The 26,486-nt window shown below is 46.1% G+C and overlaps 1 protein-coding gene across 2 annotated transcripts in view; it reads right to left on the bottom strand.

Annotated features, from left to right (window-relative positions):
* The window catches only part of TUSC3 (tumor suppressor candidate 3), a 419,569-nt gene that overhangs the window by 165,895 nt on the left and 227,188 nt on the right, over window positions 1-26,486 (bottom strand). For both annotated transcript variants that reach the window (XM_056558704.1, XM_056558712.1), the window contains exon 3: window positions 3,701-3,818. In XM_056558704.1, the coding sequence (XP_056414679.1) occupies window positions 3,701-3,818 (118 nt within the window). The remainder of the gene's footprint in view (window positions 1-3,700; window positions 3,819-26,486) is intronic.

Genomic DNA, 26,486 nt, shown 5'->3' with positions numbered 1-26,486 from the left:
CCAAACTGATGAACAAATCTGGTGAACCTCACATTTTAAAGTTTGCTCAACTCTTCCTTTGAAATATTTTAGACAACCAAATTAAAGCATAATTCCGATCATGCTCTGACAGTAGGATTTCTGTTTAACTCATCCAGTGTAATGAAGAAAACTGTGTCCCTGTAGCGGAGCGTGACCCTCCATATAAGGACACACTTTTCTGCTTAACAATTGGCTCCCTCTCCCTCCCTATCCCCTAACCCCTCACCTTTAATCCTAACCCATATCCCTTATTCTATCCCCTTACCCTTACCCCTAATCCTAACACTAATCCTAAACCTTACAACCAATTCTAACCACTAATCCTAATCCTAACCCCTAATCCTAATCCGAACCCTAATACTAACCCCTAATCCTAACCCTAACCATTTATCATAATCCTAACCCCTAATCCTAACCCAAATACTAACCCCTAATCATAACCCCTAATAGCGATCAGCACTGAGAAGGACTGAGAGCGTTGAGCTCAGGTCACATTCGGCTACGAGTCACTTTTTTTTTTCACTTCACTGGCAAAGTCATGGCCTCAAAATCACCAAGGACTACAGCAATCAGCACATGGATTTGCCTAAAGTTTTATGTAATTTGATAGGACTTCTGCCAAATCCATATCCTGGTTGCTGTAGTCTCTCACGGGAGATTTAAACAGATATCCTGTGCCAGAGTGTGGGCAGAGTTATCCTTTAAAGGAATTTTACTGTATATAAATCTACCTCAAGATTCTGGAAAAATGTTTAGTCACAAAAAGACACAACTAATAATAGAACGTTAAACTTTGACACTGGCTTTTTTTTTTTAGGGAACCTGTCATATTGAAAATGTCATCCAATCTGCAAACATCATATTATAGAGCAGATTGAGATATAGTTTTGAGGGAAAAGTCCCAGAATAAATTGTCATTTATTTACATAAATTTTATGTATTCAGTCTTAGGAGTCCATTGGGTTGTTCTAATGAGAGATTGACAGCCTGTCTACATATGCATGTAAAGGTAGGTGTCAGTCACTGGGTAGGACCGCCCCCTCAACTATTATACTCAGAATAAGCAAGGATTTACATAAATAAATGACAGAGCATACTTAGGGCAACATTTATAGCTTGTGTTGTACTAGGCTCTCAGACTAAATACACCCCATTATGGTGATTTCTCAAGCACTGGAATTTTTTCATGCAGATCTTTTACCTCAACATTGTTGCCCTAGGAACAAGCCTAAATTGCTACTACAGCCCTGCGTATACTAAAGTTTTCCCACAAATATGTATATCAGTCTGCTCAGCTCCTCATGCTCTCTAACATAAAGGCTGCAGACTGGACTGTATTTTCAATTTGACTGGTTCCCCTTTAATAATTTGAGAAAAAGTATATGTTGGAACATACATAAAAATAAGAAATAGCCAGTTAAAAAGTCAAGCAAATATAAATAATAATATTTAAACAATCATTAGCCAAATCATCACAGCCTGCCAACTCCTGCTGCTATGAACTTGTATTCAGCATTCAGGTTCTCACAATAGATATGTTATAGGAGTGGTGCATCAAGGATCTGTATACCGGATATTGATTCAAGCATGCTGCTATTATTTTACAAAAAATACTGCAGGGGGTCAGGAAGATCTTGAAGAACTATTCCAAAAAGGAAGAAGTAATTCATCAAATGCATGATAGACTTGTAAGTCAAAAATGCTATTAATGCCAAGGGTTTTCCACTTAAATGGGCACTCTAATCATCTTTCTTTTTTGATATGGTGTAGTACTTATGTACTACAACATGTCTCTAATATACTTCTATAATTTTTTTGGGGGGTAAATTATTGCAATTTGCTCATGAAAACCGGCCACTAGGGGTCTGCACGGCAGGTAGGTCTGGCGATGCTCCTATACTCCTCCTCCCTGGGTAGCACATGAACTGCTAAACAGGGAGGAGGAGACCCCGGAGAAGCCTGCCGTGCTATTGGCTGCTCATCTCTGCGCACTCCCTACAGGAGCATAGCATAGATGAGGTGAGGGCGGAAGTCAGCGCCTAGCAGGCATCAGTGATGTTGCACCTTCTGGAGAAGTCGGCTTCCTGCTCAGCCTCAGGATTAGAGACAGCAATATAACACTTTAGAAGGTAGGAAAAACATGTTTAAAAGGCAGGGAGGGGGTTAGGGATAGATTAGCAATAGGTAGGGACAGAAAAAAATATATAGATGGTGGGAGCAACTCTTTAATGTTTAACATGCTTGGCATTTTGGTGGCATTTAACTTTTTATTTTTATTTTGGATTCACACAAAATATCACATCATTTTGTAGTGTTATCCTGACATTTTTTACCAGCTTTTTGTAGCTAGCTGTTTCTCATAAGTAAAATATGCTTTACAAGCTAGACTTTTTTGTTTATACTATTGTTCTTCACTTTTGGTGCTCAGTGTATCACATGTTTCAGGTGGGAACCCATGCCACAAATTTTATATATAGAAAACTGAAAACAAAAAAATTACATGTTAAAAAATGTCTAAATTGAAAAAGACTTTCAAAAAATCAAAGTCTGTCCCTAAAAAGGCCATACATGTATCATTGATTGATTGGGTCCAACGACAAGACCTGAGGTTAAAAAGGATAAGTAGGAGAAAATAGACACATTCCCTCTTGTCATTTGCTTAATACGGAGCTCATTTGACTACAGCAGAGCTACAAACACATGGGTCAGTCACTGCAATAAATTATTCTTTTAGCAGACAGGCCAAGAATGGAAATATACATGTATGCATGTATACATGTGAGTATCTGAATATTACTAAACCAGTTTTCTGTATGGGACCAAACATAGCAGCATTTACAAGTATATTCCAAATTTGTCGATAGAATTATTGTATTAATTGAGCACTTAGTTAATCTTTTATTTTAATACCTGGAATGTGAAATATTTAATGGAGATTGAGCATAAAAAGTAAAAAAAATAAAATAAACTATCTCTGCATTTCCTTGCTCAAATTTTACTTTAGCTTTGATCAAATTTATGAAAAAAAAATTGTGTAGGTTTAAAATTTCAGACAGTACATTATATGGCAACATGCTAGCAAAGCCATTGACAGGTTGCAACTCCCATCACTACTACTGGGTGATCGCATATGGACCCATGTAGCATAAACAACACCCAATAGAGTTTTGCTAAATGATGTTTGTTTTAAAAACTGGTCATCATGTCACACATTTCAGGATATTTCAAGCCAATGGGAAAGGTAAGAAAGACAGGTTTATATGAATAAATATTTGTCCTAGCAGTTCAGCCATGCCTCCGCGAGACCCGTTCACACTGCAGAATTTTCCACAATTCCACCGCTGAAATAGTTCCACGCAAAGAAAGAACATGTTCATTCTTTACGAGGATTCCATGAGCACTGCACAGCTGTCAATGGTGACTGTCACAGCCCTTATTATGCGAGCGGAGATTCTGCAGTGTGAACGCACCCTTATTACTGTCTTGTATCTAGCTGTAAGCTAACAGTCTAGAGTTAGAGCTTCCTTCCTCTGTTCTCTCTGTGTAGGATAAAAAGATTGTTAAACATCACCCCTCGGCTAAGTTCCTTGAAAACTTAATTTCCAGCTTTTTTTCCAAGAGGGTTACTTTAAATATGATTTATACATACAACAACAACAAAAAGGAAACAATTATTTACCTGCTGGAAAACATCTGCTCCTTCATCATAGTCCACAATGGTGAAGAACAGTTTGTTGGAAAAGGCAGAAGAATACCGCCAAGAATTTGCAAGAACTTGATACTCTTCATTAGCTTGTCTGACAAAGAAAATGTAACATTTAGTATTACTAACCATATACAGTCCAAAGCAGTTTACGCTTAAAGGGGTACTCTACTGGAAAACATTTTCTTTTAAATCAAACTGGTGCCAGAAAGTTAAAGGGGTACTCCGCTGTTCAGCGTTTGGAACAAACGGACAGAGGTGTTAGCAGAGAGCATGTTGTCAGACAGAAATGAAATTCAAAAAGAAAAGAACTACCTCTGTAGTACATAGCAGCAGATAAGTACTGAAAGGATTGGGATTTTTTAATAGAAGTAATTTATAAATCTGTTTAAAGGGGGTACTTCGCTGCTCAGCGTTTGGAACAAACTGTTCCGAACATTGGAGCCGGCGCTAGGAGCTTCTGATGTCATAGCTCTGTTCCCTCATGACATCACACCCCGCCCTCTCAATGCAATTCTATGGGAGGGGGCATGACGTCATGAGGGGGCAGGGCTATGACATCACGAGTTCCCGACTCCAGCGTTCTGAACGATGAGCAGCGGAGTACCCCTTTAAACAGATTTGTAAATTACGTCTATTAAAAAATCCCAATCCTTTCTGTACTTATCAGCTGTTATATACTACAGAGGTAGTTCTCTTCTTTTTGAATTTCCTTTCTGTCTGACAACATGCTCTCACCTCTGTCCACTTTAGGAACTGTCCAGAGTAGGGGAAAATCCCCATAGCAAACCTCTCTTGCTCTGGACAGTTCCTGACACGGACGGAGATGTCAGCAGAGAGCATGTTGTCAGACAGAAAGGAAATAAATGAAAAAAATTGTGTAGGTTTAAAATTTCAGACAATACATTATATGGCAACATGCTAACAAAGCCCTTGAAAGGTTGCAACTAGCATAAACAACTCCCAATAGTATACATCATCTAAAAAGTACTGAAAGGGATTTTTTAATAGAAGTAATTTACAAATCTGTTTAACTTTCTGGCACCAGTTGGTTTAAAAGAAAATGTTTTCCAGTGGAGTACCCCTTTAAGATTCAAACCAGCGGAAAGACTTTGTAAAGTACACTTAAAACCATTCAGTTCTTCAGATTAAAGAAAGGTTACCTTGTCTCTCTGATACTCCATATAAGGCAAACACAATACAATGTTGTTATTCTCTAAGGACCAATATACAGTAACATTGTCTTTATTTAATGAATACAATGGAGAAAACATATTTATGAAATACATTTTTATTTGATGGATAGTAACAAGAAATGCTGTTAAGCTCCTTATGGCGAAATTCAAATTTTGACCATTCTCAAAGCTAAGTTATATATGAAAACAGACAGGAATGGGCCTATTGGGAAAGATAATGGGTCCATTTTTCAAGGTAGAAAGAGATTATGAAAAAAAAAAAAAAGAAAAGAGCTCTAAAAGTGGACTGAAATTAAGCTGTTTGTTCAAGCCAACTTCCTAATAGGATTTTCTGTGCTGAATATTTTTATACCAAAGCTCGGTAAGGTCAGTATAAGTTTGTTAGTGTAGCTAAAAGTTAATAAAAATATACTAGTCTATGTGTATGCACTGTAAAATAATATAGAGTGTACTTGTACTTATTCTGAACTTCATATAAACAAAGCTATCCTGATATCTGAACCAACATGAAGTTTACTTGTTGAAATAACCAATGTTTTTTCACCCTACACATTACATATGCTCTTCTTTAGCATGTGTAAAAATGTGCCGAGGCAAACCCAAAAGGAAATTGGTAGCTTCAAGTTAAAACCTTTCAAACTTTATATAGATGGATATACAATGCTTTCAGAATGTCTCCAGACTTTTATCTTTTTCTTTTATGTTGCAGCCTTGTCTCAAAATAAAATAACGTTCAAGTTTTCACCCATCATTCTGTACTCAATACCACATAATGATAAAGCGAAAACCGAATGTTTCAGCTTATTTACTGCAAAGCAAAAACTAAAATATTTCGTTAACATAAGTTTTCATACCCTTTACTAAGTACTTAGTTGAAGCCCCTTTGGCAGAGATTTCACCCTCCAGTCTTCATAGGTATGATGCCACAAGGTATACACACCTGACTTTGGGGATTCTTCTCTCCAGATCCTCTCAAGCTCAATCAGGATGGGTTGGTCCATCGGTGGAAGCCATTTTTAGGTCTCTCCAGAGATGTTCGATGTGTTCAAGTCTAGGGCTTTGCTTTTGCTACTCAAGTACGTTGCCACTACTGTATTGCTTTGGCTGTGTGTTTAGGGTCATTGTCTTGTTGGAAGGCATTTTAGATCAGATTTTCATTAAGAATATTTCTATACTTTCCTCTGTTCAGCTCCCCCGCAATCCTGACCAGTCTCCCTGCCCCAGACAAGTTTGGTGGGGCAGCCAGCTCTAGGAAGAACCTTGGTTGATCCCAATTTATTGGGATAGTTGGGATAATTTAAAAACAATGGAGGCGACTAGAGATGAGCGAACATTTGAAAAATTTGATATAGTTGATCCGCCGAATTTTCCGAAAAAAATTTGTTTCGGGGCAAATTTATTTGCGCCAAATCTCTATTTAAAACGGCTATTTCTGACCTACAGAGAGCCTCAATAGTGGTGTGGAACACTTTGCTTTGTTTAAAATCCGCATAGAAGCTCTAAAACTGGAGATTAAAAAACCAGAGGAGAGGAGGCAAGAGCTTGTGGAAGGCAGCGGCATGCTCAGAGAGAAGCTGCTGAATGATGACAGATTTGCCACTATGGAAACCCCAGGTAAGGAGGTTGTGGTGGAGGATGATGGGGAGAGTAGTGTCAGTGAAGATGAAGTGTGAAGTGCTGTCGGTGAGGGAGCATGTGGAAAAACAGATGGAGGCTATGGAAGATAGCATTGGCCGAGAAGATGGTGAAGTAGCTGGGGGAGGTGTGGGGGGTGCAGAAGCTAATGCAGTGGCTAGCAATAGTGTGGCTGCTGGTGTCTGTGTCACCCCCATCCCCAGTGAAGATAATGGCAGTAAAGATGGAGAAGGTGGTGAAGTGGCTGGAGTAGTAAGGGGGTGCAGAAGCTAAAGCAGTGACTGTTGATGCTGTGCTTGTTGGTGCCCGTGTCACCCCCACTCCCAGTTTTCCCCTCAGCGAGGATCATTTGAATGCAGCCCAGGGGGTCACCCTGCCTTCCTCCTCGTATGACAGCGAGTATGAGACACAGTAGCAGCGGTCTCCTGGAGGGTGGGGTGCTCCCAGCCATCGTCATGCAGGAGTCTCCCAATCGGTTTGAGAACTTCTCTTTTGGTAATGAGATGGGATCTGACAAGACTGAGAAGAAGAGGAAGAAAGGAAAGAAGAAACCAAGTTTGTTTTCTCTTCTTTCCAGCAGTCTGGATCTGCTGGTCAGTGGGTTCAGGCTGCTGGGCCCCCCAAACTGCCAGACCCTGCTTCTGAAGTGGAACGGGGCCAGCATGGGGGGTACAGTGGTGCACTCAAGATGGCTGCGAGTGCTACAGGGGGTGCTGGAGACCCCTCCAAGTGTCCTGTCGCGTTCCCAAACTGGCTTAGGGGCGGTCCCCTGAGCGGCTCTGGTGCTATGCGGCATCCCCCTGTGTCCTGGCGCCGGGGTTTGTAAGCAAAGTCACCCTCTCAGAAGGCGATCCCCTGGGTGAGAGAGGTGGTGCTGGTCATGGCGCTGTGGGGCACCTCCCTGTGAGGGGGGGGGGGGTGTCCAGGCGTCGGACCTTTGTCAGTTCAGGGAGCGGTCCCCAGGATGGATACGGTGTCGCGGGTGTCCCCCGCTTGTGAGTAGGAGGTGGGGCGGGAGTGCGCTCGGAGGGGCAGCTCCCGCCAAGGTCGATAGTGGCGGTGTAAAGAAAGGGGGCAGGGCAACATGCGCCCATGCTAGAAGATGTCCCTGAGCCCGTAATGTCGGAGGGATCCAACAAGCCTGCTGCACATGAGCAGATGAAGACGGAGGCCGGCCCAGATAGCAACGGTGAAAGTTTAAATAAGAGCTGTGAATCTAATAAAGGGAAAATGGAGGCTGGGAGTAGTTGGAGTGATCGCAGTGTGCAAGTGATGGGTGCCAGCAGTATGAATGAATATGTGAAGTGCTAATGGATCGAATGAGAGGGGTGCAAGTGGAGTGAATGAGAGGGTTGCAAGTGGTGTGAATGAGAGGGGTGCAAGTGGAGTGAATGAAAGGGGTGCTAGTGGAGTGAATGAGAGGGGTGCTAGTGGAATGAATGAGAGGGGTGTTAGTGGAGTAAATGAGAGGGGTGTTTGTGATGCCAACAACAAGAAATTGTTTAGCGAGGCTTTTGATGCGTGTGCAGATTTGGGGTCTGGTCCGACTTCCCCCCGGTGGTGGCTGCTTCTCCAAGAAGCTATGCCAGCGTTGCTGCCAGGGGATCTGGGAGGTCCCCGTCTTTATCTGGCTCTGGGAATGGTCACTTGCAACAGCGCCTCCTAGAGGCTCTGCGTAGGGGAGATAGGTCAATCCAGGTAGAGGGGACCTGTCTTTCTGGATAGAGAGACACGGATTGGGGGCCTTCAGCGAGCAGAATTGGGAGGTGGTCTGGTCCCTCCCAACACCCAGGCCGGAGAGTGGTTGTAGGAATGTGGTCCGCTTGGTTTGGAGGGGCGAAGATGTGTGCCCACCTAGGGGTAAGGTAGTTGAGCTCCTCCTCAAGATGGATTTCAGGGCAAGTGACATCATTGCCCTGATTCACCCCTATGGTACCTCCGAATTTGACATCAGCTTTGTTCAGCCGGAGGGGCTGGAGCTCTTCTGGTCGAACTATGAGGTGGTGAAGAGTGAGCTCGGCTGGCGTGATTTTGCCATAAAGGCGGTTTCGCGCCAGAATTTGGTCAAGAAAGTGCCTGTTTTGACTTAAAACGAGTCGCTTTCTTGTTACGATATAATGACCTGGCTTAGGAGGTACGGCGATGTGACGGACATGCCTAAAAAGAATTTGGATGAGTATGGGATCTGGTCTTAGGTCTTTCGGTCAAATTAAAGTGTTCGGGGAGCACTGTTACCCACATCCCTTCGGCTGCTTTTCTTGGGAGAGACAGGATCCAGGTCTTCTACCAGGGGCAACCCAAGGTCTGTCACACGTGTGGCAGCCCCACCCTCTTTAGTGTGGCCTGTACTGTACAGGTCTGTGCTATGTGTGGTGGGGTAGGTCATCTTGCGGCATCTTGTAGGCAGATCAGGTGCCACCTGTGTGGTGTCTTAGGGCACCCGTTCAGTCGCTGTCCTAGCGCCTTTTCCCGTTCGATGGTCGCCTCGGCCGGGGAGAGTGTTAATGTTGCCCCGGCTGAGGAGGGCACAAGTGCGGGGGAGGGCACAACAGGGTCAGTGAGGAGGAAAGATCCCGCTAAGCCAAGGCGGGAGGATAGCTATAGAAGGGGTGGGGAACTGGAGGCGGCTCCTGGTGCTGCTCCCGAGGTTAGTCCTGTAATCGCTGAGACTCTGGAGGATGACATTCTGGATGGGGAGATGAGGAGAATGTCCAATGAGGAAGGTGGTGGTGCCGTTCTTTCTGATTCCTCCCACTATGAAAGTGTGGATGAGGAGAGGGAGGAGAGCCCAAAAGGGGAGGGCAATAAAAAGGGGAAGCAGGAGAAGAAGAGGTCGGTGTCCTCCGAGCAGAAGCCTACCACCCCTCTGATTGACCTGTCCAACTGGTACTCCATCCTTGAAAACATCTCCTCCCCCTCCTTGGAGGGGGGGGGCAGGGATGGGGTGCTTGCAGTGGGGGAGCCTCTGGGGGAAACTAGGCCCTGTCCTGCTGGGGAGGTTTTTCCCTGGGGGTGGGGCCAACCTGGAGCCAGATGGAGACGGGGACCCGATAATGGCTCAAACGGAATCCAAAAAAAGGGCCAAAGATAAGGAGGCCTCTTCATCTGGGGAAGAAGGGGCCAAGAAGAGGCAGAAATGAGGGAGTTTAGGCTGTCTAACTTAATCACCAATGAAGGCGGCACTCGCACCACTGATGCTGGCGTCATTTAATTGCGCCAGAATTAAGTCTGATATAACTAGATTTGCAGCCTTTGATTTTCTCGACCGTGTTGAATCTGACATTTTCTTTTTACAGGAGACCAGGTTGTCAGATCTTGTCTGGTTAAAGCTAAGAGAGAGTGGGGGCGAGGGCCCTTCCACTGGTCTCTTGCAGCTGAGCCATATAGTGGAGTGGCGGTCCATTTTTTCCACAACGGTTGAATGCCGACGGGTTATTGAGTTAGAAATGGGGAGGTGCCTGATCGTGGATGTCCTCATGAAGGGACAGGAGCTTCGGCTCATTAACATCTACACCGCACAGAAAAAGTGGGGGCTAAAGGATCTCTTTATGAGGATTAAGCCCTTCCTTTTTACGAGCCGACAGGTGATCTTTGGAGGGGATTTCAATAATGTCACGAGATCCCAAGATAGGAGAGGCTCAAATGATCGGTTGGTTTATGATAGCAGAGCCCTCAATAGCATAGTTAGGGAAGCTCGCTTAGAGGATGCCCACTTCCGGAGCCCCTCAGGCCATGCAGGTTTCACCTATCATCGACGTAGCTGTAGGTCTAGACTAGACAGGTTTTATTTAAAGGAGGAAGCTATCTCTTCTGCAGTGTCCGCATTTGAGGTAGAGTTTTCTGACCACTGTTTGATTTCTTTTTCTTTGAATGTTTCAGAAACTCCTCAGATTGGCAAATGTTACTGGAAGCATAATTCATCTCTCCTGGAGGAAGCAGAGATAAGACAGTCTTTTGAGGATTTTCTTCAGAGTCAGGTACCTTTGATGGGCCTTTGCAGTAATAAGCTGGAGTGGTGGGAGATGTTCAAGAAGCGGGTTGCGGGGTTCTTCTTTTGAGCGCTTCGGGTCCCTGAACAGATACCGCATGTATCGGGGGTCTGAGGAGGAAACTTGAGCTCCTTGTCTCAACTGGAGGTAACCGGGAGGATATCTCCAGAGTGAAATCCTTGCTGATGAAGTGTCAGTATGATAGGCACACATCTTTGATTTTTGAGAGGGATTTTGGGAGGTACTGCTCGCCTGACCCTTACAGAAACTGCAAGATGTCAGTGAGTAGTTAATTCCGGGACTGGTTGATAGTACGGGATCCCTGAATCGGTCCAGATCAGGGATCTTGGAGGTAGTCAGATCTTTCTACTCACACCTCTTGGGAAGGAAGGGTCTAGATCGAGACAGGATGTCGGCTTTCCTGGCTGAAACTGTTCCTGAGCCAGGGGTAGACCCCTCTCTTGGCGTTTTGGCCAAGGAAATCAGGGAAGAGGAAGTGAGACTGGCGATTTAGTGGCTCGCCCCTAAGAAGTCCCAAAAATCTGGACGGCTTAACATCTCAGTGGTACAGGACCTTTAAGGAGTCTTTAGCTCCCCTCTTGACCGAGGTCTTTAATGAGTGTCTTTCCTCAGGCACTCTGCCAAAGTCGATGAGGTGGTCATCCCTGATTCTTCTGTCAAAGGGTAAAGATCCGAGCCGTATTGAGAACTGGAGGCCCATAGCTCTTCTCAATACAGATAGGAAGCTTCTTGCCAAAATACTGTTCTTAATCGGTTGGTCAAGTTTGATCCCTGGCTCCTTTCGGGGGCTCCATTCCAGGCCATAACACCTAATGTGCTGTTCTCGGTGTCCGGGAGGCAGTAGAGCGGGGTATGGCGGGCCTTTGGAAGGGGTACATGCTGTCCTTGGATCAAGCCAAAGCTGATCGGGTGAACCACGAGTACCTCTAGTCCGTCCTTTTGAGATATGGCTTACCGGGTACCTTTGTGAATTGGCTTGTGACTTTATATGCAGGGGCAGAGAGTTTCCCGTTTGTGAACGGGTGGTCTGGACGCTCTTTTGAGGTGGGGTCCGGAGTCTTTCAGGGTTGTCCTTTGAGCCTGCTTTTCTACGTGTTCGTGATCAATCCCTTCGTCCGGAGGAAGTCGGGATGAGTTTGGCGGAGCCGGGTGTCGCCCAGAGAGTAGTGGCGTACGCTGATGATGTCACCATTTTCGCATCCTCGAGAGAGGATGTCGATGTGGTGATGTCGGAGGTGGAGCGATACTCGGAGGCTTCCAGGTCTAATATCAACCGGGATAAGTGTGAAAGTCTCTGGCTGGGAGGGGGAGATCCAACGTTTGACCTCCCGGACACCCTTCCAGAGCCCCAGGACTCGGCTAAAATTCTGGGAATCACTTTCGGCCAAGATGATTATCCCTCCAAAAACTGGGATGGTAAGCTTAAGGATGCTGCTCGGAGGGTGGACCAGTGGAAGGGATGGTCTTTGACTCTCAGGGAAAGGGTATACCTAATGAAATCGTACCTGCTCCCTTTTATCTATCTGGTCAGTGTATGTATTTTGCCAGAGGCTTACTACACTAGGATCTACAGCCTGTTTTTCCAACTGTTAAGGGGGAACAGGATGAACCTCGTCAAGAGGGAGGTTACGTACCGCATGAGAAGACTAGGGGGTTTATCTATGGTGATCCCTGTGTAGTGATGTCGCGAACATAAAATTTTCGGTCTGCGAACCGCAAACGCGAACGTCCGCAAAAGTTCGCGAACCAGCGAACCGGGCGAACCGCCATTGATTTCAATGGGCAGGCGAATTTTAAAACCCACATGGACTCTTTCTGGCCACAATAGTGATTTAAAAGTTGTTTCAAGGGGACTAACACCTGGACTGTGGCATGCCGGAGTGGGATCCATGGCAAAACTCCTATGGAAAATTACATAGTTGATGCAGAGTCTGGTTTTAATCCATAAAGGGCATAAATCACCTATTATTCCTAAATGGTTTGGAATAACATGCTTTAGCCCCCTTTAGGCAGTACATAGAGCCCCCCTTTAGGCATCACATAGTTAGGTTCCCCCCTTTAGATAGCACATAGATTCCCCCATATTAAGCAGCACATAGTTAGAGCCTCCCTTTAGGCAGCACATAGTTAGATCCCCCCTTTAGGCATCACATAATTAGATACCCCCTTTAGGCAACACATAGATTCCCCCATGTTAGGCAGCACATAGTTAGAGCTCCCCTTTAGGCAGCACCTAAGATTCCCCCATATTAGGCAGCACATAGTTAGAGCCCCCCTTGAGGCAGCACATAGAGAGATTTGAAAAAGGCCCCAGCGCTGCAATGCAGCAGTGCTAACCTCTGAGCCACCATGCTACCCTTAGCATACATCTAATATCCACGGTTGCAAAAATGGACAGAGATGTCAGCAGAGAGTACCTGAAAAATTAGGCATGTACACATGCCTGAAAAATTTGGTATTGTTGCAGACGCTTCTGTAGCAGCGGCCATAAAAATTGCAGCACCATAACGATTGCAGCAGCAGAGGCCTGAAAAATTAGGCATGTACACATGGATGAAAAATTGGGTATTGTCGCAGCCGCATCTGTAGCAGCAGCCAGAAAAATTGCAGCACCAGAAAAAGTGCAGTAGCAGAGGCCAGAAAAATTAGGCATGTACACCTGGCTGGAAAATTTGGTATTGTCGCAGCTGTGGCAGCGGCCATACAAATTGCAGCACCATAACAAGTGCAGCAGCAGAGGCCAGAAAAATTAGGCATGTACACATGGATGAAAAATTGGGTATTGTCGCAGCCGCAGCTGTAGCAGCAGCCAGAAAAATTATAGCACCATAACAAGTGCAGCAACAGAGGCCAGAAAAATTAGGCATGTACACCTGGCAGGAAAATTTGGTATTGTCGCAGCTGTAGCAGCGGCCATAAAAATTGCAGCACCATAACAAATGCAGCAGCAGAGGCCAGAAAAATTAGGCATGTACACCTGGCTGGAAAATTTGGTATTGTCGCAGCCGCTGCTGTAGCAGAGGCCTGAAACATTTCTGTTTGTTTTGCCAGGCAGAAAGTGCCCTAAAACATTGCGCTTGGACCCTAGTTGGTGGCAGATAAGTCACGCAAGTCATGCGGCATTCAGAGTTCACCCTTTATGTTTATACCGGTGGTCTAGTAGCGTGGACAGCCAGTACAGGTTGTTCTCCTTCATCCTTTTTATATGAGTGTCCTTCAACAGGCACAACAGCATGAAAGACCCAATTTGCACAAGGACGGATGCCGAGCTACTCATGTCCCGTTCCTCGTCCTCAGTTATGTCAGGGAAGGTATAATCTTCTTCCCCCCAGCTACGAACAACACCATGGGAACCAGATAGGTGACAAGGAGCACCCTGGGATGCCTGCTGTGGTTGGTCTTCCTCCTCCTCTTCAAAGCCACGTTCCTCCTTTGACTATTCTTCCTCACAATCCTCTTCCAGCGTTGCCGCAGGTCCAGCAAGGGATGCTGATGAGGCTGTTTCTGGTGGTGATGGTGTCCACAACTCTTCCTCTTCAAGCTCATCTACTGCCTGATCCAGCACTCTTCGCAGGGCACGCTCCAGGAAGAAAACAAACGGTATGATGTCGCTGATGGTGCCTTCGGTGCGACTTACCAGGTTTGTCACCTCCTCAAAGGACGCATGAGCCTACAGGCATTGCGCATGAGCCTCCAGTAACATGGCAACAAAATTCCCAGCTCCGCAGATGATGTCCTAGCACCCCGGTCATACAAAAATTTGTTGACGGCTTTTTCTTGTTGGAGCAGGCGGTCGAACATTAGGAGTGTTGAATTCCAACGTGTCGGGCTGTCGCAAATCAAGCGCCTCACTGGCATGTTGTTTCGCCGCTGGATATCTGACAAGTGCGCCATGGCCGTGTAGGAACGCCTGAAATGGCCACACACCTTCCTGGACTGCTTCAGGACATCCTGTAAGCCTGGGTACTTGAGCACAAAGCGTTGTACAATCAGATTACACACATGTGCCATGCACGGCACATGTGTCAACTTGCCCAACCTCAACGCTGCCAACAAATTTGTTCCACTGTCAAAAACCACCTTGTTGATCTCCAGTTGGTGCGGAGTCAGCCACTGGTCCACCTGTGCGTTCAGGGCCAACAGGAGCGCTGGTGCGGTGTGACTCTCCGCTTTGAGGCAAGTCAACCCCAAGATGGCGTGACACTGCCGTATCCGGGATGTGGAATAGCACCTGGGGAGCTGGAGGGGTGCCGGTGATGTGGAGCACGATGCAGCAGTGGATGAGGACTCGGCCGAGGATGTTATGGAAGAGGAGGGAGTAGGAGAAGTAGAGGAGGTGGCAGCAGGCCTGCCTGCAAGTCGTGGCAGTGTCACCAACTCCTCTGCAGAGCCACGCATTCCATGATTGGCAGCCGTCAGCAGGTTTACCCAATGAGCAGTGTAGGTGATATACCTGTCCTGACCATGCTTTGCAGACCAGGTATCAGTGGTCAGATGGACCCTTGCCCCTACACTGTGTGCCAGACATGCCATCATTTCCTTTTGCACAATGGAGTAACGGTTGGGGATTGCCTTTTGTGCAAAAAAATTTTGTCCGGGTACCTTCCACTGCGGTGTCCCAATGGCTACACATTTTTTAAAGGCCTCAGACTCCACCAGCTTGTATGGTAAAAGCTGGCGGGCTAGCAGTTCCGACAAGCCAGCTCTCAGACGCCGGGCTAGGGGGTGACTTTGAGACATTGTTTTCTTGTGCTCAAACATCTCCTTGACAGACACCTGACTGTGGGCAGATGAGCAGGAACTGCTCAAGGCGAGAGACGGAGAGGCGGATGGTTGAGAGGGGGCAAGGAGGGCAGAAGTGGATGACCTGGCTGAAGATGCTGGACCAGGAGGAGGATGGCGGCTTTGACTTTGTGTGCTGCTTGTACTGACGTGTTGATCCCATAGGCATTTGTGATGTGACATCATGTGCCTTCACAAAGCAGTTGTGCCTAGGTGGGTGTTGGACTTCCCACGACTCAGTTTCTTCTGGCACAGGTTGCAAATGGCCTCGCTGTTGTCAGAGGCAGACACACAAAAAAAATGCCACACTGCATTCTGGTGGTTGCAACAGCATGCGTTTATTGGCGTCCCGTCTGGCTTACCCCGGGTGCCGATGCATGCTGTCTGACTGTGCCACTAGCTCCTTGCGACGACCTCCCCCTGCTTCCAACTCGTCTCATCCTCCTCTCTGTCTCCCCATCTGAACTTTCCCCCTCTTTTTCTCTTCTAGCGGGCACTCACGTGGCATCCACGGACACATCGTCATCATCAACACCTTCACCGCTATCTGACACCTCAAGAAAGGAAGCAGCAGCGGGTACAATATCATCATCACACCCTACGTCCATGTGTGTAATGTTGCCTGACTGAGACATATCCCTGTTAACTACATCCTCTGCCAATAATGGTTGTGCATCACTCATGTCTTCAAACTGATGTGTAAATAACTCCTCTGACGGATCAAATAAAGCTGCTGTGGTGCTAGTGTTGGTGGTTGCGGCAGGCGGGCAAGTGGTAGCATGAGAGGTGCCCGAAGCTAAGCTAGAGGAGGAAAAGGACGGAGCGTCAATGTTCCGAGTGGAAGCTTTAGTAGTAGTTTGGGTGTCTTGTAATAGCCAGTCAACTAAGTCCTCAGAACTTTGGGGATTCAGGGTACGTGGCCTCTGAACACTGGCCATTCTAGGGCCAAAGGGAATCCCAGCACCACGACGGCCCCTGCAGGGTGGCCTTCCTCTGCCTGTCATTGTTTTTGGTTAAATTTGCACAAGTGCCACACCTAATGTGATTTGCACTAGGGTGACACAATATGCCCTGCAGGCAGGAAAAACAGCAACTGTGACGTGAACTAACAGTGACAACTGATTTTATTTAACAGCCAAAAAAGTTTTTTTTTTTATTTGCGCAACTGTCACACCTAATGTGATTTGCACTAGGGTGACACAATTTGCCCTGCAGGCAAGAAAAATGGCAACTGTGATGTGAACTAACAGTGACGACTGATTTTATTTAACAGCCAAAAAAGGTAATTTTTTTTAATTTGCACAACTGTCACACCTAATGTTATTTGCACTAGTGTGACAATGAGCAAAAAAACTTGCCAGCAGAGTTCCCTTTTTATGCAGTGGTCCCCAACCAGGGTGCCTCCAGCTGTTGCAAGACTAACGGACTGATATCTTTCAGCCCTTTGAATACTGTAGTAGTTAGTTGCTTTAAAGAAATAAAGCTTCCCAGCTGAGTTCCCCTTTTAAGCTGTGGTCCCTAACCAGGGTGCCTACAGCTGTTGCAAGACTAACAGACTGATAACTTTCAGCCCTTTGAATACTGTAGTAGATAGTTGCTTGAAGAAACTTAAGTTTGATTCTGGAGTACCCCTTTTAACCAGCGGTTCCCTCCCAACCCGCGTGTCTTCAGCTGTTGCAAGACTAACAGACTGATATCTTTCAGCCCTTTGAATACTGTAGTAGATAGTTGCTTGAAGGAACTTAAGTTTGATTCTGGAGCACCCCTTTTAACCAGCGGTTCCCTCCAAACCAGGGTGCCTCCAGCTGTTGCAAGACTAATGGACTGATATCTTTCAGCCCTTTGAATACTGTAGTAGATAGTTGCTTGAAGAAACTTAAGTTTGATTCTGGAGTACCCCTTTTAACCAGCGGTTCCCTCCCAATCAGGACTGATATCTTTCAGCCCTAAAAAGTTTTTTTTTGGGTGCTGACCTTAAAGCAGATGTTACACTAGTGCTTTAGAAGTAAACTGGACCCTGAATACACCACCTAGCAGCAACCTAGCTATCGCTTTCCCTATACATCAGGAGCAGCTTCTCTAACCCTCCACTTCCTAAGCCTGCAGCATGCTGAATGAGGCTAAAATGGCGTCCATGCAAGAGGTAGGAGGGTCTGGAAGGGAGGGACTGATGCTGATTGGCTATAATGTGTCTGCTGACTCTGACTCACAGGGTCAAAGTTTACTGCAATGTTAAAATATAGGGGGCGGATCGAACTTCACATATGTTCGCCCGACGATGCAAACGCGAACATGCGGAATTCCCCGGGAACTGTTCGCCGGCGAACAATTTGCGACATCTCTATCCCTGTGGGGTTCTTAACGGACACCTTTTTGAAAGCTAACATCTCAAAGTTCTGGTCTGAGAGGGCTACTCCGTGGTTACTCTCATGCAGGGAATGGTTTCGGCCTTTCTTCCAGGAATGGGAGACAGGAGGGCGAGTGAAGGACCTCCGTATGCCCCATGGGCATCTTCCGGCTTCTGCTACCCCAACTCTGAAGGCGATACGTCGGTGGGGTCTGGAAGTGTGGGAGATCAGGACTCAGTCAAGGCAGTTCCTTGACAAACGAGTTCTGTTGACCCACTTCCAGAGGCCTCTGGCGCTCAGGGACTGCCCTAGTTGGGATCTAAATTTGGGGTTGTATCTTTTAAACATGAAAGGGATCCCCCAGAAGTTTTGGGACTTGGCCTGGTGCTGCTTTCAGGGGAAACTATATTTGAGAGACAACTTGAAGTACAGGAACTCTGATGACTGGGATTGTCCCCCAGAAGAGTGTGGGGACATGCTGGAAATCATGGACCACTTCCTGCTTCATTGTCCCTTTAATATAGGGGTTTACAACCGGGTGGGTGCTTCCATCGGCTGGAGTCAACTTGCCGGCCTTGCTTATTCTGAGTGGGCTTATGGGGCATTCAAAAACCTGGGTGGCCGAGATCGGGACACTTTGTATCTAGTCAGTTTAGTGGTTATTTACTACACATGGAATGCACAGTGTCTACTCAGCAGAAGGTCCTCTCCAAGGTGGCGGTGTGTAGGAACATCACTGGTGACCTTGGGAAGATCAGGTCTTTGGAGTATGGCAGTCTTGGTACCAGTAGGGCATCTCTCCTATGGAGAGGATTTTCATTTATCAGGAGGGATAGAATTAGGGAGAATTGTAGGGGAAAATTAGGGGAAAAGTTTACATTTTATTTATCAAGTCTGCCATCCTTCTTCCTGGTGGTGGGCTAGTGCATGCACATGCCAGCTTTTTGTTTTAGGTTGATATGGTATAAAGGGCTTACAGGCGACCAAACTTGGCCTAAAGTGGGTTGTGTTTTTGTGTGTAAAAGTCTGTGTATAAGTTGGTTGGGAGGAGTGCTAGGTGGGGTGGGTGTGTTTGGGGGTGGTGGTGTTTTGCTTCTTTGGGGGACCTGACATGGGTCAGTTAAGGACTGGACTTATGTGAACTGTATGGACACTATGGACTCTGACCCATGTACAGGAGGGGAGGTGTGGGCGAGGGAAAAGTTTTAGTGTAGGGTTTTTCTATGGTTTTCTCTTGTTTTTGTAGTTTTTCTGCTGTACATAATTACATTTATATAATTTTTTCTGTTATATTGTATTTTGTATGTATATCATAGTTTGTATGTTATACATTATTATAGTAGATAAGGCAGTCGGGCCAGATGTTATGTTGATATGTGTGTGTATGTGGTGTCACAAATATTTGTATGATTATGTACCGTATTTATCGGGGTATACCACGCACCGGCCTATAACACGCACCCTCATTTTACCAAGGATATTTGGGTAAAAAAAGTTTTTTACCCAAATATCCATGATAAAATGAGGGTGCGTGTGTGCGCGTGTATACCCTGATATACCCCCAGGAAAGGCAGAGGGAGAGAGGCCGTCGCTGCCCGCTTCTCTCCCCCTGCCTTTCCTGGGGTCTAGAGCGCTGCTGTCGGCCCTTTTCACCCCCTGGTTATCGGCACCGCTGCCCGTTCTGTCCCCCTGACTATCGGTGCCGGCGCCGATAGCCAGGGGGAGAGAAGCGGCGCCGACAGCCAGGGGGAGAGAAGGGGCAGCGGCACCCATTGCCGGCGCCGCTGCCCCGTTGCCTCCCCCCATCCCCGGTAACATAATTACCTGAGTCGGGTCCGCGCTGCTCCAGGCCTCCGTCCTGCGTCCCCAGCGTCGTTGCTATGCACGGAGCGGCGCTCTGACGTCATGCTCCGCGCCGTTCAGCGCATAGCAACGACGCCGGGGACGCACGACGGAGGCCTGGAGCAGCGCGGACCCGACTCAGGTAATTATGCCACCGGGGATGGGGGGAGGCAACGGGGCAGCGGCGCCGGCAATGGGTGCCGCTGCCCCTTCTCTCCCCCTGGCTGTCGGCGCCGCTTCTCTCTCCCTGGCTATCCGCCAGGGGGTGAAAAGGGCCGACAGCAGCGCTCTAGACCCCAGGAAAGGCAGGGGGAGAGAAGCGGGCAGCGACGGCCTCTCTCCCCCTGCCTTTCCTGGGGGTGTATCGGCGTATAACACGCACACAGACTTTAGGCTAAAAATGTAAGCCTAAAAAGTGCGTGTTATATGCCGATAAATACGGTATATGTGTGTGTGTGTGTGTATGTAGATAATGTAAAAAAATAAAAAAAAGGGGGGGGAAAGGAAAAATAATAAATTAGGAAAAATGTTTGTAGTGGTGTGTTATGTTTTTGTTATGTTTCTGTTATGTTTTCTATTTTTCCAGAGTATGGAAGGTTTTGAGTTACAGCCGGTAGTGCTAACTTTTATGTTTATATAAGCCAAGTTGTGCCATTTTTATGTTCTTTTTCGGTATGTTTGGGTGTGTTGATTTGATAAGTTGATAGTTTGGTTAGGAAAGTAGGCATAATTTTGTATTTTAGTAAAGCTGGGCTGGCTGGTTAGGCAGGGTTTTTGTTCTTGTAATTATGTTATAGCTAGTTACGCTTGTTTTGTATTCTGCATTGTATACGTTTTTGTATCTTTATAATAAAAAGAGTTCCAGGTCCAATAGTGTATAATTGCTGCAGTGTATCATTTTCAGTAGTGAAAAAGCTTGTATGTGTATCTTAACCCCTTAACGACCACAACGTAATTGTGCGTCCTGGTTTGGCGGTACTTCACGCACCAGGACGCAGGACTTACATTTACGTCCTGTGTATGACAGTGAGCATTGGAATGGTGCTCGCATCATACACGGCAGGTTCCGGCTGCTATCTGCAGGCAGTGGCCGACATACACGATCGTGCGGATGTCCACCATTAACCCCTGAGATGCTGTGATCACTACAGATCCCAGCATCTGCGGCAATGCACTTGTTAAAATAGATGTTTGGATCACCCGCAGCGCTGCCGTGGCTATCTGATCATCTGTAATGGTGGACGGAGGTCCCCTCACCTGCCACCGTCCATCTCCCGGCATGTTCTGCTTTGATCTGAGATCGAGCAGACCAGAGCACAAGATCACCAATAATACTGATCAGTGCTATACCCTATGCATAGCACTGAACAGTATTAGAAATCACATGATTGATATAGATAGTCCCCTATGGGAACATAAAAGGTGTAAAAAAATGTGACATATCGCCCTGGGTGTCAGTCTGACACCCGATGCGATCGTCCATTATATAGCAGTGATGTGGCTGTATACAGCGCTCACATCTCTGCTCTATTCACATCACTGGCCATTCATATTTTCCGCCCAGAGCTGTGATTGGCCGGATGGTTTCAGCCAATCACAGCTCTGAGGAAAAGATGAATTAATGAGTGGCTGGCCCGGAGTACAGTGCAGGTCAGGGATGCGAGTGATGTATACAGCCGCTCCATCTCTGCTATAGACAGGACGGTCACATCGGGTGTCAGTAGTGACACCCGCTGTGATGTGTCCTTTAGCAGGCACTACTACTCCCAACATGGAGCACACTCTGCTCCATGCTGGGAGCTGTAGTGCCTGCATTAATAGACAGATCACAGTGAGTGTAACTTCTGACACCCGCTACGATCTGTCTATTAATGCAGGTACTACAGCTCCCATCATGGAACAGAGAGTACTCCATGTTAGGAGTAGTAGTACTTTACGTTAAGGAAAGATCACTGTGGGTATCACTCCTGACACCCGCCGTGATGCTCCTGTATAATGTATGGATGAAGCGACAGCTCTCCTATGGTCCCCTGCACGCCGTATATATACATTTTCTGATTTCTCACAGAGAGCTGTGATTGGCTGGAACCATCTGACCAATCAGAGCTCTCTGCGGGAAATATGAATAGGTGTATATATACGTGAGTGCAGGGGACCATAGAAGAGCGGCCGCCACATCTATACACGAGGATCGCAACAGGTGATCTGTCAATAAGTACAGGTAACTACTACTCCCATCATGGAACAGTGTGTTCCATGCTGGGAGTAGTAGTACTAACTAAAAAATGTAAAAAAGAAAAAAGTGAAAAACACACACACACTACATTTTTATTATTGTCGGCTACATTTTTAGCGCTTTACCCGCTCACATAAATTGATCCCTGTTTAAAAATTAATAAACATTTCGTAATAAAAAACATACATTTTGTTGGGTACATTTTTTCCATCACTACTGTATCTTTTTTATAAATTTTTTTTATGGTACCCTACAAAATTTTAATAAAAAAAGGTATCTCCAAAAAATAATAAAAAACGCCTGCAAAAACACAAAATTTAAAACCAACATGGCATTTTTCTTGGCGTTTTTGCTCTCCCATAGACTTCTATGGGATGAAAACGCAACAATTTCAGGGCAAAAAACGCCAAACTAGGTTTTGGCAGGCGTTTTGAAAATCCAGCCTCTGAGCCCGAAATTGCTGAAAAACGTCAAAAGGATAAAAAAAACCGCCAAACTGAAAAACGCCAAGTGAATCTGGCATTTAGCAATTTAGCCTTGACTAGCAGGTAACATCTGGACGCTGCGTTTTTTCACTGGCATTTTTTCCGGCGTTTTTGCAAAAAAACCTCAGTGGAGTTCCAGCCTAAACCCTGGCCCATGTGAATGTACCCTAAAAACACTACACTACAATGACCCTAAATAAAGAGGAAAACACTACATATACACTACACCCTTACACTGTCGCCCCCCCCATAAAAATTTTAAACATCTTGTACGTCAGTTTTTCTAAAACGGAGCCTCCAGCTGTTGCAAAATAACATCTCCCAGTATTGCCGGACAGCTGGAGGCACCCTGTTTGGGAAAAACTGACATACAGTATTTTTGGTGGAGGAGGCAAGTGAAGAGCTTGCATCCGGGTACACCCCTATGAAAATCCCTAACTTAGACCTCAAATGCGCATGGCGTTCTCTCACTTCAGAGCCCTTACTTACTTCAAGGCAACAGTTTAAGGCCACATATGGGGTATCTCCGTATTCGGGAGAAATTGCACTACAAATTTTGGGGGGCTTTTACCCTTATGAAAAGGTGAAGTTGGCGTCTACACCAGCCAGTTAGTGTAAAATGTATTTATTTTTTACACTAACAGGCTGGTGTTGCCCCATACTTTTCATTTTCATAAGAGGTAAAAGGAAATATATGAGCTTCATACAGTGAGACTCCTGAATTGTCACCTCCGTAATCTCTGATATCTATTAACAAGTTTGGCAGTTCATGCGGGAGACATTGGAGGTGACAAGGGAGACATTCAGCTAAGAAAATGCAACAGTCAAGTTTTAAAGTATACTTGTTTGTGTCATATTTTAATAAACAACGTTTGTTAAACATTTTTTCCACTAAGTATGTGCTCCTCCCTCCTGGATCAGGTATTTAGGAGGTGGGATGCACACAGGTGTCATGGTGATCAAAAACACGCATGTGTTCAAAACGCGTCCATGTGAGTTGCCTGCCGGCATGGTGAGGATGTTTGGAGTGTGCTCTGGATTTTAAAGAAAATAATAAAGTTTCAACATTTTAAAGGTACTGCTGGACTACCTCGTTCTTCAATTGCTTAAAAGGAAATATAGACCCCAAAAATTTGTAACACAATTTCTCCCAAGTACGGAAATATCCTATATGTGGGCGGAAAATTCTCTGCGGGTGCACAACAGGGCTCAAGAGTGAGAGCACACTATGTACATTTGAGGCCTAAACTGGTGATTTGCACAGGGGTGGCTGCTGGTTACAGCAGTTCTGACATAAACGCAAAAAAAAAAAAAAAAATACCCACATGTGACCCCATTTTGGAAACTACACCTCATGGAACATAACAAGGGGTACAGTGAGCCTTAACACCCCACAGGTGATGTAATTTTTCATTTGCACAGCCCACTGCTACAAAGATCTGTCAAACGCCAGTGGGGTGTAAATGCTCTCTGTACCCCTTGTTACATTCCTTGAGGGGTTTAGTTTCCCAAATAGTATGCCATGTAGGGTGTTTTTCGTTGATCTGGCACCATGGGGGCTTCCTAAATGAGACATGCCCCCCAAAAACCAATTCAGCAAAATTTGCTTTTCAAAAGCCCAATATCGCTCCCTCCCTTTTGAGCCCTCTAGTGCACCCGCAGATCACTTTACATACACATATGAGGTATTTCCTTACTCAAGAGAAATGGGGTTTAAAATTTTGGGGGACATTTTTCATCTATTACCCCTTGTGAAAATAAAAAAAATTGGGGTAACATCAGCATTTTAGTAAAAAATTAAAAAAAGTATTTTCACGTCCAACTTCAACGCAAAGTCGTCAAGCAGCTTTGGGGTGTTAAGGCTCAATGTACCACTTGTTCCGTTCCTTGAGGGGTGCAGTTTCCAAAATAGTAGACCATGTGGGGTGTTTTTTGCTGTTTTGGCAACATAGGGGCTTCCTAAATGTGACATGCCCCCCAAAAACCATTTCAGCAAAATTCACTCTCCAAAATCCCATTGTCGCTCCTTCTCTTCTGAGCCCTCTAGTGCACCCAGAAAGCACTTTACATCCACATATGAGGTATTTCCTTACTCGAGAGAAATTGGGTTACAAATTTTGGGTGTCTTTTTCTCCTTTTACCCCTTGTAAAAATAAAAATATTGTTCTACAAGAACATGTTAGTGTAAAAAATGAAGATTTTGAATTTTCGCCTCCACTTTGCTGCTATTCCTGTGAAACACCTAAAGGGTTAATAAACTTTCTGAATGTCAATTTGAATACTTTGGGGGTGCAGTTTTCATAATGGGGTCCATTATGGGGTATTTCAAAAATAAAGACCCTCAAATTCACTTCAAAACTGAACTGGTCCCTGAAAAATTCTGATTTTGAAATTTATTTGAAAAATTTGAAAATTGCTGCTATACTATGAAGCCTTCTGATGTCTTCAAAAAGTAAAAACATGTCAACTTTATGTCAACATGAAGTAGACATATTGTATACGTGAATCAATATATAATTTATTTGGTATGTCTATTTTCCTTACAAGCAGAGAGCTTCAAAGTTATAAAAATGCAAAAGATTTTCATGAAATTTTGGAATTTTTCACCAAGAAATGATGCAAGTATTGACAAAAATTTACCACTAACATAAAGTAGAATATGTCACGAAAAAACAATCTCTGGCTCAAATTCATAATACAAGCATCCCAGAGTTATTAATGCTTAAAGTGACAGTGGTCAGAATTGCAAAAAATGCTCTGGTCCTTGTCACGATGCCGGCTGGCAGGTAGTGGATCCTCTGTGCCAGAGAGGGATTGGCGTGGACCGTGCTAGTGGACCGGTTCTAAGCCACTACTGGTTTTCACCAGAGCCCGCCGCAAAGTGGGATGGTCTTGCTGCGGCGGTAGTGACCAGGTCGTATCCACTAGCAACGGCTCACCTCTCTGGCTGCTGAAGATAGGCGCGGTACAAGGGAGTAGGCAAAAGCAAGGTCGGACGTAGCAGAAGGTCGGGGCAGGCAGCAAGGATCGTAGTCAGGGGCAACGGCAGAAGGTCTGGAAACACAGGCAAGGAACACACAAGGAACGCTTTCACTGGCACTAAGGCAACGAGATCCGGCAAGGGAGTGCAGGGGAAGTGAGGTGATATAGGGAAGTGCACAGGTGAACACACTAATTGGAACCACTGCGCCAATCAGCGGCGCAGTGGCCCTTTAAATCGCAGAGACCCGGCGCGCGCGCGCCCTAGGGAGCGGGGCCGCGCGCGCCGGGACAGAACAGACGGAGAGCGAGTCAGGTAGGGGAGCCGGGGTGCGCATCGCGAGCGGGCGCTACCCGCATCGCGAATCGCATCCCGGCTGGCAGCGGAATCGCAGCGCCCCGGGTCAGAGGACGTGACCGGAGCGCTGCCGCGGGGAGAGTGAAGCGAGCGCTCCGGGGAGGAGCGGGGACCCGGAGCGCTCGGCGTAACAGTACCCCCCCCCTTGGGTCTCCCCCTCTTCTTAGAGCCTGAGAACCTGAGGAGCAGACTTTTGTCTAGGATGTTGTCCTCAGGTTCCCAGGATCTCTCTTCAGGACCACAACCCTCCCAGTCCACTAAAAAAAATTTTTTCCCTCTGACCTTTTTGGCAGCTAAAATTTCTTTGACCGAGAAGATGTCCGAGGAGCCGGAAACAGGAGTGGGAGGAACAGATTTGGGAGAAAAACGGTTGAGGATGAGTGGTTTGAGAAGAGAGACGTGAAAGGCATTAGGGATACGAAGAGAGGGAGGAAGAAGAAGTTTATAAGAGACAGGATTAATTTGACACAAAATTTTGAAAGGACCAAGATAGCGTGGTCCCAACTTGTAGCTAGGGACACGGAAGCGGACATATTTAGCGGAGAGCCATACCTTGTCTCCAGGGGAAAAAACGGGGGGGGCTCTTCTTTTCTTATCCGCGAACTTCTTCATGCGTGATGAAGCCTGTAAGAGAGATTTTTGGGTCTCTTTCCATATGATGGAAAGGTCACGAGAAATTTCATCCACAGCGGGCAGACCAGAGGGCAAGGGAGTAGGGAGGGGGGGAAGAGGGTGACGGCCGTACACCACGAAAAATGGGGATTTGGAAGAAGACTCAGAGACCCTGAAGTTATACGAGAATTCGGCCCATGGGAGGAGATCTGCCCAGTCATCCTGGCGGGAGGAAACAAAATGTCGCAAATAATCACCCAAGATCTGGTTAATCCTTTC

The sequence above is a fragment of the Hyla sarda genome, chromosome 1 (assembly GCF_029499605.1).
Source record: "Hyla sarda isolate aHylSar1 chromosome 1, aHylSar1.hap1, whole genome shotgun sequence".
Lineage (NCBI taxonomy): Eukaryota > Metazoa > Chordata > Amphibia > Anura > Hylidae > Hyla > Hyla sarda.
Note: the sequence above shows the minus strand (reverse complement) of the source record. Positions and strands in the feature narration are given on the sequence as shown.